Raw genomic sequence first — 15029 nt, 5'->3', positions numbered from 1 at the left:
AGAAATGTGTGTGTGTCCGTGTGTCAAGATTTATCTCTATTTCATTCAACATATTTCGTGGATATCAATTTAGCATTGGCTGCCGAAGGGCACCGACGTTCTTACATGTCTTGCAGTGATTGAAAATTGATATCTCTTCACATATTTTAAAGCCAAATTATTGCCAAATTTTCATTTAAAATTAGCCCATATTATTTTATTCTAAAATTAGTTCTTATTTTCTGATTGAAATCCCACTTTTATATTGAATTATTTCTAACGTGCGCTTTAAAAAAATGTTGACAATTTTGTTTCTCATATTCCGAGCGAAGAGATAAAAATCCGTAACGTCTACAGCATGACTTCAAAGATATCTAAGCATCGCCTTTTTAAATAGACAAGTGTTAAAGAAATCCTTTCCAAAATGTCTTAGTAAATGCACCAGGGAGAAAATTTCAAACACTTTCCTCTTGTGTCCAGAGGCGACGGAAGCAGGGGGGCAATTACCAATTGCTCCCCTGTCTGGCAGCCTCTTGCCCCCTCCCCCTTCCCGTCAGCGAGAGATTGAGAAATCGTCAAAAGTGTTCACCACTTTAGAATTTTTGTAAAATTGCGCATTATCGAATGTGATTATTTAAAAACCACCTTAGAGTTAATGTACTCTCAACAGTCGATATATCCAAGTAACGGTTAAAGTGTTTTGATTATATTTGGCAAAATAATCGATAGGGTGTTAGGTCAATGATATGCCGTATTTTGAGGACAATTTTTAATAGACCGATTAAGAACTGAATGCAATGGATGTCGAAGACGTTAAGTTCGCATATTCTCAAACATCTGATTCACATGTTATTCATTAAGCTTATAATTTGCACTACTTTTGGCAATATAACCGATAAGGTAACAAGTGAATAAGATAGTTACAAGGTGATAGTCTCATTTTGCTGACAATTTTTGGTCAGCCAACTGTGAACTTAATGCGGTGAGTGTCGAAGACGTTAAGTGTGCAGATTTTTAGACATTTGATCGAAATGTTGTTCATTTAGCTTATAATTTGCACTAGATTTATCAATATATTCAACAAGTAAATAAGATATCGCCCAGAGGTGGCGGCAGAGATTTGCCGACGGGGCCAAGGCAAATCCGAAAGGGGGACAAGCACAATATCTCTAATTTGGCTTCAAAATAACTCATAATAATTAATTTTACATTTAATTAAAGAGAATTAAGTGTATGTTCCAAGTGTAAAATGTATGTTCCAACGCATTTACTTTTTTCAATGATAATATATTTTGAAATATTTCTAAAACATATCTATATATCAAGAAAAATATCTGCAAAATATATTGGTAGTTTTTCATACTAATACATTTATTAGAAAATTTAATTTGAGGTGTAAATGAAATGCTGTCTCGTAGACCGCACCTCCCCAGTTAAGGGTTAACCTCACTGTCTGACCACTTTTCAGAATTGCATCTTCTATCTCAAAATAACTCTACTGTTGCTTGAAAACGGGATGCTAATAAAATATACTATAATATAATGTACCGTCAGTGTTACTGTATGCATCTCCGTTAGAGAAAAATAATTCGTTTTCGTTAAAATCTGTATGAGAGTTCAAAATCCTCTTCTTTACCATTTTTTTCCACTTTATTTTCTCATCCGTACTTTTTTTTCCCTTGGAACCTTTCCCTTTCTTCTTGCTTTCATTTCTTATTAATTATGTACTCATTTTCTTTTTCCACTGCTTCTTTATCAGGTGGGTGAATTAATATATTTTTTTTTTAATTTAGAATCTTTAGTTAGACTATTTCAGAGATGAATCCTTAAGAGATTCATCTGATATTTGAAGATGCAATCAAACATTAACATATGAATCAAGCTCAAATGAAAATAAATCGTGCAAGGTTTTTTCTGTTACAAATTGCCTCACTGCATAGTTTCGAACATTTTTGCTGATTTACAAAAAAATAATATGAGTAGGAAAAAAGGCAAAGCAACTTTTTAAAACTGAATTCATAGGACAAAGTAAAAATATTTTTAAAAAACGAATTAATTTATCTTAAATAAAAAGTTAACAAATATTTTTTTTTCTCCATTTACTAGCTGAAATGGAACGTATGTTCACAACTTCTTACAATATGTTTCAGTTGGTCACTCACTGTGCTGACAAAATAGGGCCAATCTTAAGAATCAAATTGAACAAAAATTCTGATTAAAAGTTTTAGAAATCACGATGTAACAGGCTTGTTACAACTATCCCCAGCTTCCCTATGAAGGAATTATTTAGATGGGTACTGTAACTTAATTTCCCAGGTATATATAATTTTGCCTTTCATAAGATGGGGGATTTTGTTCAGTTTCAGGGTAAAATCCACTGCAGCAGTTAACTTGTTCAGTTCTAGGTGTAGCTCAAATAAATGCTTTATAATTAGCTCAGTAATCTGTAATTATTGTAATTTAAATTTATATCATACTTGACAAAAATGATAAACAACTTTCATTAATTCTCATATTTTAAGATCATTCTGCTCATCTTTAGTTAAAAATAAAAACCTAAACATTAAACTCGTAAGCATCATAAAATTCATGCATCAAATAGTTATGCATTTAATATGCACTATTTCTTTTTGTATGTGTGTTTTTCAACTTATTTCTGGTTTGTTTATTCCAAATGATGCTCCCACCGCAGCAAACATTAAATCAGTTCAAAGCTATTCTTCACACTTTGAACCTCTATAAATTCCTTAAAGGATTTTTTTTATTGCACAGTTTTTCAAGAAAATATCCATACAGTATTTGTTATTAAAAACTAATCATCATACCTTTGAATAACTCATATAAAATGACTGGTATTTTTATGAAATAACATTGACGATAAATATTTATAACCTTGCTTTGTGCAAGGGATCATTTTCATATTTAAGTTTCTATGATTCAATTTTTTTGTTGTTTCAAAACCTCACAGAAAGTAAAACGGTATTGCCCATCATTTTCAAAAACTGTTAATGAGGAATTTAAGCAATTAATTGACATATCTAAATCTAATTATTGTATTTTTAAAAACATTAGAAACGTTGATACTTTAACTATATTGAATATGTGTGTTGAATCTTTTCTCGCAAATTCTATGAACTTGAATCAATAAAACAGTATGCTGTAAAAAAGATGAGTTACCTAATTTCATAGAATTGAAAATAATTAAAAATGGTAAAAAAATGTGCACAATGATTTTAAAAAAAATTCTGATCTATGAGTAACTAGACATGAAAAATACTCAGCATATCACAGAATTTAACTTTATATCTAGATGCAAGTAATGCAGCTAAAGTATAACATAAAGAATGAGTATCCCTAATTATACAGCACAAAACAACTATTTTATAGGAATGCTAAAGAAATTTTTTCATTCTATTCAACAATTTAGTAATTAAATATTACTAAATTTAGTAATTAATATTAAATGATTTTTGCATATGCACTGGGATCAAATTCCTTCCATAAGGTATTTACAATTCATCACTAATATATATGGTATATTGAGAATTAATCTAATGTTCTCAATACGAGATTTTTCCTATGTTCACATTTTCTCCTACCTCATCCTTTTCTTTATCTTAGTACAGAATTTATTGTATCACTAACAGTGAAGTCTCAGAGAAAATTGTGCATCATAAGATATAATAAAAATAGGTTTATCCTTAACTTTTTTTTTTATTATAAGTGTATTATTAATATACAATAATACACTTATATGCAAGATATACAGATTTTAAATAAGAAAAGTGTCCAAACAGATGTTTAATGCACAGATAATAATTGTAATAAACACATAATTTAAAGTTTTAAAAAATATCAAAATGAAATAAAATTTCTATGATAAATAAAATGTAAATATAGAGCAAGATCTGTTTCTATTTTTTGTTATTACCTTTTTAAAACATTCTTTACAGTTGATAATGAGATCTTATAAGAATGAGTTATGAAATATGAACACATCATAAATGATATATTTGTGTTCAGCAGAATTCTAAAAAAATGGATTATATTATTGGATGAAAAAAAAAAAAAAAAGGAATAATCAGCTTAATGTAGACTTTTCAGATACATCTCCAGAACAAAAATGTCTTACTATTTTGTGATATTGCATCAGTAAAAAAGAAACTGCTTCATAATCTCTAAAATACTTTATTTCGCTTTATGATAATATTCAATCTCATTTCAATTAATAAAAAATATATAATCAAGAATAGAAAATAGATTAAAATGAAATATATATATATATATATATATGTATTAATATACAATAAAATACACAATTCATTTTGTTTGAATAACAATTTAAACATGTATATGCATTATTTGGTGTAGCATTTCATAAAAATAGAAAATATTTACTTGTTTTTTTCCAGTAGATTAAAATGGAGAAAAACTACTCTGGCTTTTCAAAAGAAGTATTGTAAATTCTTTGGTTATTTTGACTAATACATTCATGTGGTTAAGTTCAAGACTTTGTGAAAAATCATTTGAATCTTTTTCATCAAAAGCTTTACAGCTCAAGATTTTCATCAAAACATTTCAATGATCAACACAGTTAAACTCCTTTCAACTAAATAAACTACTTTTAAAGAAGCAAATAATTCTCAAAAGTAGCCAATCTTACCGACACCAGGAAAGTAATCATTTTGACATGAATCCTCTTGAACTCCACTCTTAATATAAGTAAACACAAATAAAATAATTTAAAGAACAGATGGGAACAATGAAACTGTATGAAATGCATCAAATACACGAAGCACATTTTTTTTAATTCAAAAAATGCCTTGAGATTCTTGTTCAATATTTCATGATCATAAAACAGAAACATATATACATATTCTGAAAGACCTAAAAAACTAAAGTTTACCAGATGATGTTTAAAAATTATTTAAATAAATACATATCTGTACATAGAAAAAAAAAATGATGAAAGAAAAAAATATTTTGAAATAAGTTTCAGACAATAAGCTCTTTGACATTTTAAATTCAATGAATATATCTTAAACATAATCAGCAAATGATTGAATATATCAGTAGTTGCAAGAATTCATATGTCATTTCCAACAAACAAAATGATTGTAACTGTTAGTTTTTGGTTGTTAACTTTTGAATGTAGCTTTAAAAATGAATGCATTTGTTTATTTAATAACAATGAAAATGATTTTCATGCATTTAAAACAAACATTATAAATTCAGACATAAGATCATGGAGTACTTCCTCAAAATAATTTATAATGAATATTTGTAAAATATACAGGATATTTAAAACATTCTCTTGAAAAGAAATGCACATACTTTTAAATTATACCCAAATGTTTAAGCTTTATTCTTGAATCTTCAATCTCTTCACATTCTGTTTTATTTACAGAAATAACATGCCGGTCAGTGCCTTTAGATCTAGCTGCCAATAACTGTTCACTGTCACCAAATTTGTATCCACTGTTTACAGAAGGAACAGATTTCTGAGCATAAACATATGATTCTGAGGCCTGAGAACTATAAGATGGTAGGGTAGGTAAAGGTCTATTACTTGGATTAGATATGAAATGCAAATTATAACCCTGAGAAGAATTTGAGTCGCCATTTTCAGTATTATAAGATATATCATGATGAGATGAGGAAGGTAATTTCCAAGAACTCTCTGTAGATTTAACTGCAAATAGTTGATTGTTGTTACTATGCCCAGAAATATTTTTAGATTTCATGGAGGAAGAAACAGAGGTAACTGAATTATTAGAATATGCATATGATTCTGAAGATTTAGAATAATGGAAGGGAAGAGGAGGTAGAGGTCTGGGACTAAAAGAAGGCACCTGCTTTTTATCACAAAAAGATGAGCCGGATTTGCAATATTCTACACCAGCAGATAAGCTATGCTCTGAATTTTGTTCATAACTATCAGAATTCAGAAGCTGAACATTATGCAAATGTTGCCTTTCAAAAGGAGTTGACTGATGATGTATGTCTATTTCTGAAGATTTTAACCAACTGTTTTTCACATTTGGATACTCAGACCAATATTGCTGGTCTGACAAACTTTCAAATGCAGTCTTTTCATGCTGCTGTGCAATTGATCCTTCCCAATTATCGTTATCTGATGCTGCCGAGGTTCCTGTTGAGCTACCAGAAGCTATTGATGAATTGGAAGCACTATTTTGCAATCCATTCAGTTTATTAACATTATGAATTGCAACACAAGCTAAAGCATTTTCACCCTTTTGCATAGCCACATGGAATAAATCTAAAAATAAATCTTGAGATTCCAAGTCAACAGCTAATAAATAAGCTTTTCTGAATTGATGATAACGTAAAAGATGATGGAAAAAACGTCTGGCAATGTGATTAATTTTATGATGGTACAGTTTGAGAATCCGTTTAGGTAAATCATCTATATTCGAGTAAAACGTTCCTAAAGCTAATTCCAAACCAGCTTGAGATTGCAGATTCAAAGGTTTTCTAAGCAAAAAATTAGCTATTTTTGACAAACATTGAAAATGAAGTTCACTATCATGACACCAATTCAAACTCTTCAACAGTAAAATGGCTTCATCTATAGAATCAGATTTTAAATATTGACTAATTAATTCAGAAGCAGATAAATTATTTCTAGTAATACTCCCCAAAGTAAATTTTAAAAGAACAAATGAAGACATATCTGAATCTAACAAAATCAGGCACTTATCATTTAAATGTGACTTTTGCCACAGTAGATTCTGTACAGAACAACTTTGAGCAAAGTGAGAATTAAGCTCTAATAAATTACAATCAACAAAAGTTCTATGATACAATTTAAATTTTATACAAGTTAAAGCAGCATCAAAACACTGAATCTGACCAGTTGTGCTAGTCACCAATGCAATACAGTCCTGAGGATGCCAAAGAATAAGCTGTGGAGTGAACAAAAGATTAGTTACAATAGATGTCTTCTTTTTTAAGTCATAAATCAAAAGAAAATTATTCGAATCTGAAACAAGCAGCTTGTCCGTAGAACTCCAGTCAAAAGAAGTCACTTTTCCTTGTAGAGGCAGTTGCATTACAGATGCATGATGGCACTGGTCTTTGATAATTTCATAAACAGACACATTAATGCTATTACCTTTCTCTGTTTTCACTTCCACAAGTGTAAGAATTTGATTCGAATTACATGCACTGTATTTGGCATTAATAAGCTCACCATGCACTTTTATTGTGCATAATATTTCAATACCTTCATTCAATGAATAAATTAGCATATTTATTCGATCAGCCGCATATGAAACTGGGGTCCATGGCCACACATCTGTGCCAGTAAATCGCCACCAAATCAACAGATGATCTTTATAAAAGTTGAGAGAAAGTTTTCTCTCCAAGTTTTTGCTAGAAGGACCAATAAGATCAATATGAGAAATCTTAGGGTCAGAACCAATCAATTTCCCTTTCTTTTTGCCTAAAATTTTTGCAGAAAATGACGTTGATTCCTTATTAACATGAATTACAGTTAATTTTGGTTCTGAATAAGTGACAAATATATAATTTTGGCAAATACAGGCATCAACTACTCGACTGGGTAAAAGTTTTCCACATAAATTATTATCAATTTCAACATTTTTTAAAGTATTTCCTTCATTGTTAAATTCTATACAAACAATTGATCCATTACTAAAAAGAATCAATAATGGTTGATTTAACTCCCAGGATAAAAATATCGATTTATAAGATTTAAACAATTTGTCAATTGATTTCAGGTTTTTCTTCCAACCCCACTGTTGCTTATAATCACTACATCTACTTCGAATGAATTCATTTTTGGCATCAGCATACAAACCCTGTGTACACACACTTTTGCTAGAAAATTTTACACAATCTAAATCCGAACTATGAGCTGTTTCAGCCTGCTTAAAACTCAACAAATATAAAGATGTCAAGAGTGAAGTCATTTTCAACTGCAAAACCAATTCATAATATCATATAAAAGGTCAATGGATAATTCATGTGATTCCTCCTTTTACTGTGTTGTGCCACATTTCTCAACTTTAATCTATCAAGAGAACACAGAAAAATGAATAAGTTGTTAAATAAAAAAAGTTATAGAAGTTGTTAATAAAAAAATGAAATACTGAGATGTTATAAAAAGTTTAACAAAATTATCAAAATACAAGAAAAAAAAAACCTAGTAAATCTATATTATTCAATAAAGAAAAAGGAGATAGAAAATTTAATTAAAATTTGGTAAATTTGTTTACATAGGTTTGATAATTTAACTTCATATGCATTAAAATAATGGACTATAGTACAAAATTAACCATTTTTTAAAAATGAAACAAGGAAATTACTTTTTTTTTTACCAACAGAAATAAAATTCTGAAAAATGAGTCAGTTTTGTGCAGATTTTTTTTAATTATTATTTTTATTACTATTTAAGGAAAATCTGAGATTTTAATAAAGTCAGTTACTTTTTAAATGCTTCCTCTTGTAAAATTTGCAATTTCTCAATACAGCTGTAAATCTATAAATCAACTAAAAAATTGCGAAATTTTAAAAACAAATGAATTTAAATGTATTTTTATTAATTATTAAAAAAAATAACTAAGTTTTCAGTTACATACTTACTTGAAAATAGACTTGAATGATAGTTAAATATCCATAACACAGATATTCGCATTTCACATAAAAAGCATATAATATGTGCTTGATATTTTGTCTTGGAAATCACCACTCAAGTACATTTTTCAAATAGGTCTGAAAATAATTAAAAGGAAACATTTATTAGATCAAGCTACAATAATCTGTTAAAATATCTACAAAAAAAAAAAAAAAAAGGATTCCAACTGCCAGCCTCTCCTACCCCTTTTTTGAAAATTTTTTTGATGACCCAAAAATTAGAAAACCATATGAAATTAAGTATTGAATATAATAAAGAATATTTGATACTAGCATATGATAACAGCAGTTTTTAATAAATATTTTAAACCAAAATGAATTTCTTTTTTACTTTTAGCCCCAAAATATCAAAGAACATGAATCAGGCAGACACTAAAATTTTCTACACATTCAGTATTGTTCTACAGAACTCATAGTTCAGGAAAATGTATAAATGATTACAGTCTTACTGATTTTTAAAATATTTAATAAAATAGTACTTAGCTTTAATACCTTCCACACACAAAAATAATAACTGCTTATTCTTCCTAAATAGTACACAGCAAACAATAAGTATGAATGTTCAGTAAATTGACAAAAACAAAAAAAAACCAAGTACACTAATAAAAAGTACACCATTTCAATTCCATCAGCTAAATTTTGATTTAACGTAATCTTAGATCTATTACAAATTATTTTGAAAAAAAAAAAAAAAAAAAAACTTCGTGCAATTGACTTCCTGGAAAATGGAATTAAGGATTTATGTAACATGTACAAAGTTTACAATAGTCCAGCAAGACTTAAACATGTTATTTCAATTCTTTACAAACAATCAAAACTTAGAAAACAGCCAAACAAACTTTCAAAAATCTGGTATGTCCAAAACAAATTCAGAAAGTTATACTGTAATGAGAGAACATCTATTCAGAGAATAACACCAAATGGAATTATGGCTCATTATTTGAGCTAAGATCATGCATGCATTTTGAGTTTGCTGGTATTTTTAAGAAATGCTTTTAATTGCCTCACAAGTTCAATAATATTATTAAATTCTGTTCAATTTTATAATTGCTTTGAACACAAATTATAACAATCTTAATACCATTAAAAAATAACAAAGTCATACTGAATGTCAAAGGTAGAAATATGCAATCAAAAGTTGAAGAATTTTTAAAAATAAATAACAAATAAAAAAAATTAAGTTTTAAAATTAAAATCATAATTTTTTTTAAAATTTATATTGTTTTTTTCTCCCCTTCTATTTTTCTTGAAGAGACGGTACAACACAGTTGACTTTAGATATATTTAAAAAAAAGTCTTAAACTCTATCATAAAAGTTCATATTAATATATAAAGGCTTTATGTTTTAATAAGATCTTGGCATCTTCCATTTGAATTATGGGCATTGAAAAACTAAAATATCTAACTATAACAGAAATTGAAATTGCTACAGAAAGTTAAACCCTTTCTGTCAAACAGTTCTAAAGACAATCTTCAAAAAGAATTGAAACTCATTAAAGAATAGAAAGAAGAAAAAAATGTAATCTTTATTATACTCAATATATCAATGATATCAATTTGCCAAGCAATTAACTCCATAACTTCCATATCATTTTTTATCACTTGTTTCCATTTTCCCTATAATCATCATTCCAATATTCTGTTTTGTAATGATGCAAATATATTCAGTTTACATCAGATCCATTTTTCTTTAGAGCAGATGATACATCCAGTGGATAAGTTATATAAATGGTCAATAATCATAATATATAACACTAAAGATATTTAAAATTTTCAGAAGTACAATTTATTTAGGTGACAAACTTTTATAAACAAGAGGTGGATTAAATATAAGTGGCACTGGGCAATGCTCAAGAGCCTTAAATTTTCTAAATGTAATATATTTAAAAGAAAAGTAAAAAAGCTAATTCACTGAATTTATAAGAAGTAACATGTCAAACTCAGAAGCTACTATGATCCAGATACCATAACAGAGAAATCTTGAGCATGTACCATAAATGAATGATAGAAATGCTGCAAATAACACATATGGTGAGAACTATGTAAAACCTATATACCTAATGAACATGGAATCCTAACAAAGAGGTATGTACTACCATTACTGATAGCAGCATTAACCAACCCCAGAACAATTGTGTTTCCAGGGGAATTAAGAATCTGCATTATAATTGAGCTTTTTAAATAAAGAATTATACTAAAAAATACATTATAAATGTTTATATATAATTAAATTCAATATTCTGAAATTAATTACTTCAGTCTGAAATCTTGAGGAATTTGTAATAAGTAGGATTATAAAATGCTGGTGTAGAACACTTGGTTAGTTCTTCCCACCTCATTAAAAAAAAAATCACTAAATCTCTAATCCATCAAAGTTTGTCCCAAATGTTCTGCAGCAAATTTTGAGGGAAATTAAAATTGTTTAAGATATTTTGATATTTCAAAGTATTGAAAGAACTCTCCTTTTTATAAAAAGCAGAAAAACAAATCAATAGAAACTGCTAGAAAAATAGCTGAACTTAGCATTCTATATACTAGATTACAAACCTGGAATAAGTTTTAATACTTAGCATCCAAGTTTGAAAACCTAACACTAAAGAAACAATAAGTTCTATAATTTACTTTTTAACAACTTCATCTTCCAAATTCTTGAAATCTACCTTAACCCTAGAATGCATAACTTTTTTAAAGATTTTTTCTAGTGGGTATGTTTTGAATAGCAAATAATTTTTTTAATAAAATTATTAAAAAAAAATTTTAATTATTTTTTTTTAATTTTAAATGCAAAATATGGCTATACTATGAATTAAATAATATGCCAGTGACACACATAACAACTCAATCACATCATAACAACTCTATAATAAAAATACAAGTCCCTTTTTACCAGTAAGTCCCTTTTTTCACAATGCAAACAGAAAAATGTATTTTGATAGTATTTTTAATGGTAGCATTATTCATACAACAGCCATTTGGGTATTTCTCCAATTTTACAGTTTAAATTTAATTCTAATACCATTATTGTCATACACTAGTGTTTTCTACAAATGTTTATCAAAAAGCATTTAAAAAAGAATTTCCATACACTCATTGTTACCCTTTAGAGTGGTCATATAAAGCTTATAAATAGAAATAAAAAATGTGTAGACATCCATTGTAAGGTTAATAGTAACTTCAATAGAAAGAAGGGAGGCAAGGGAAATTTTTACAAGTTTAAGTGAGTTACAAACTCAATTACTTAATAGTGATAGAAGGGGGAAAACTTTAAGCTAACTTTATTTATCATATTACATCTTCTTTTGAGACATTACTAAATAGACCCTTATATATTTTGAGCATGGTTTCAAACAATGAGGATCATATTCTAACTTGCATTATGCTTTCCAAACATCTAAACAAGATTGATTAATTAGTTTGAGGTTAATGGTTACATTTGGTAATCACATTATTAACAGAATATTATTTAAAAAAAAGATTGAGGCAGCCAGATTCAAATTCCAGTAGATTCTGAAATCTGATGGAACTTTGTTGGAATTTAGACTAAAAAAAGAGTTCTTATACGTTAGATGACTATTTAATAGATAAAATAAACAAAGACTTCAGATTCTTAAATATGTTACAGTGAAATTAGATTAAAGATTCAAAATGTATCAAATCAGAGATATATCATTATCAGTTAAGTACTACTTCACTTTTACACTTTCCAATGGACTATAGAAACAATAATGTAAGTGGAAATCGGAAGTGGAATTTCTTTATTGAATTTTAGTCACAGATTAGTATTTGAAAATGTTCCCCAAAAATGTTTAGCTAAAAAAAAACTGTTAATTTTACAACTATACAAAATCTCTAAAAATATTATTATACTATATTTGCTTCATCTAAATTTTATTTCAATAACAGAATTAAATTTTTCATTAAATTCTAATTTGATTTTTGGATAAGACAGTTATTTCTATGAGCCCACATCACCGTAATATAGTTCTTGTATTTTTCTTAACAATTTATTAATTTTTACTGAAAGTCATAAAAATACATGACTGTTTCTTTTGTTGCAATTTTTTTACCTTGTGTGTGTACCTTGGAATTGGTTTGCATTTACTGATTAATGTAATATCAGTTTTAGTAAAATGAATACAAATAATGTCATAATATATTTTAGACCATGGCATCTCATGTTAACAGTATATACAAAAGTACAAGAAGTTCCATCAATAGTGAATGATATAGTAAATGCTTGTACACATCTTCAAAGAAGTAAACTCAACTTTCCCGTCTCTAGAATTTAACCTAATTCACAAGTAACAAAAAATAGTTTTAATCTCTAAGCTATATTTTTATAATTTTGCACTGAAATTTAGAGTTTTTAAAGTTAATTTTATATAAGTATACTCATCAAAAGCAAGAAAATGATAAATAAAGTTTCTACAAGATTTGATTATTTTAAATGCACCATGATAATATTAAGAATTCTAACAAAGCAGAACAACATACTTCCATGTAGATTCCAGCAAATATTGGCTGGTTATTAGGTAATTTAACCTTAAAAGCATTTGAACTTTTTTTAAAAATTTTTACTTAGTTTTAATCCAGGTAATTTAAATATTTTTATTATACAGTTAAATTATTCTTCAAAAATAAAATTTGACTGCATGTTCAAAAGAATATTTTCTTCCATTTTAAAAACTGAATTCAGCAACCTGAAATTTATAAGTCAAAATCCTCAGGTCCCATTTGCTGATTTAAATATAATTTAAAACATGTTCTTATTTGACAACTATCTAAAATTAGAAATATATTCCAAGAATTAAAGTTACGTAAAATATTGCATGCTGCTTCAATTAAAAGTCAAATTTGTAAAGTTTATTAGCACAATATTAAAATCATTAGATAGCATCAGCTAATAGATATTTTAAACAGTATGACCACATACAAAAAAAACCAATTAACTAAACAAAGGCAAATATATATGGAACCTTAAACAAACCTAAAATATTTTTATCTGCACTTTCAATTCTAAAAAAGCTCTAAATTTAATATTTATAAATATAAATTCTGTCCGGAAACCTTCAAGTCAAGAATATATAAATATAGGAAACATATAATTATAGGGTATTTCAAGAGGTAAAAAGACTTTTCTAAAACTATTTATCAATAAAAAATAATGTTAACTTCTCTTCAAAAAATAATAAACTAACCTAGCTCTTCTATAAATACAATTACAAATACTCAGCACTTCTTATTCTACATACAACTCCAACAATTTAAAAATAATGAGTTTTCATATTCTAAAGCTTCTCTCATACCAACAGCATACTGACACTATGAAATACCCACCCCCTAAATAAATAATACATTACTGAGTAAACAAATCATTAAATAGAAGATATTGAAATAAAAAGGAGGAAAAAATCCTGCTAACAATAAATTAGTCAAAACAAAGGAATACTGCAACCTTATATTAAAACAAATATAATATGTTGTAAAAAAATGTCAATGCATGTTGAAAGTGATAAGTACTATTTTTCAAAAAGTCATGGAGTCAAAAGTCAGCCTTGTTTGTATGTATTGATGAATAAGATATATAAAAAATTTTAACAAGCTCTTAAAAAATAATTGTATGTCAATTTTAAAATTTTCACGATGATTTCACAACTAATTACAATTAAAAAATTACCGGGATTTTGGGTAATTTCATTTTCACCCCTGAGAATAAATAACCAACAAAATTGCGATTGTTACAATAGATTGTGATTTAAAGCAAGTAATGCTTAGATTTTAAAGAAAATCATTATCTATCTAAAAGGCAATATCCTTGAAAATTTGTATATCCATGCAAATCAAATTTAACCACAATAAATTAATAAATGAGCAAACACTTCATATCACCGAACTAAATTATGATTTGTTTATTTCTACATGCATATTCCGTTCAATGAAAGTCGTAAAATAAATCTATTCATTTATGTTCATACATAATCCACAAACAACAAATTTCACAAATAAAATGAATGATAAATTGGTAATATTAACCTGCAAACTTCTGTAGGTTGGATATGGAATGTCCACGTTTTAGCAATTATAATGTGTCTATTCCTTTGATAAATATAAACAAAACAGTAAAAGTTTAATAAAAATCAGTTCAAAAACTTGGTTTTGATCGGAAGTGATGTAATAAGATGACGCATGCATTTATCTATTTGTTTTCGCCTTATTATTGTATTCTATTCTGTTGTCGGTCTTAACTACAATAAAAAAATAAGAAAAAAAAATTGCTTTGTGTTTCCACGACTATTTGTCAGAATTTAGCGGATACTGCTGTAATAGGAAGTGAAGAAAGATAGCTGATGGCAACGTTTGGAATCTGGCAT

At 27.6% G+C, this 15029-nt stretch overlaps 1 protein-coding gene across 2 annotated transcripts; it reads right to left on the bottom strand.

Moving 5' to 3' along the window:
* Window positions 1-4338: 4338 nt before the first annotated feature.
* Window positions 4339-14934, bottom strand: LOC129959008 (WD repeat-containing and planar cell polarity effector protein fritz homolog). 2 transcript variants are annotated; one of them, XM_056071770.1, is made up of 3 exons: window positions 14692-14934; window positions 8608-8736; window positions 4339-8035 (listed from the first exon to the last, which is right to left on the bottom strand). In XM_056071770.1, the coding sequence occupies exon 3, from the start codon at window positions 7932-7934 to the stop codon at window positions 5316-5318; it is 2619 nt and encodes an 872-aa protein (XP_055927745.1). In that variant the 5' UTR covers window positions 7935-8035; window positions 8608-8736; window positions 14692-14934; the 3' UTR covers window positions 4339-5315. The 2 variants fall into 2 exon arrangements, with proteins under 2 accessions (XP_055927745.1, XP_055927746.1); XM_056071771.1 differs by lacking the exons at window positions 8608-8736; window positions 14692-14934 and adding an exon at window positions 8451-8511.
* Window positions 14935-15029: the final 95 nt, after the last annotated feature.

The sequence above is a fragment of the Argiope bruennichi genome, chromosome X1, assembly GCF_947563725.1.
Source record: "Argiope bruennichi chromosome X1, qqArgBrue1.1, whole genome shotgun sequence".
In the NCBI taxonomy this organism is placed as follows: Eukaryota; Metazoa; Arthropoda; class Arachnida; order Araneae; family Araneidae; genus Argiope; species Argiope bruennichi.
Note: the sequence above shows the minus strand (reverse complement) of the source record. Positions and strands in the feature narration are given on the sequence as shown.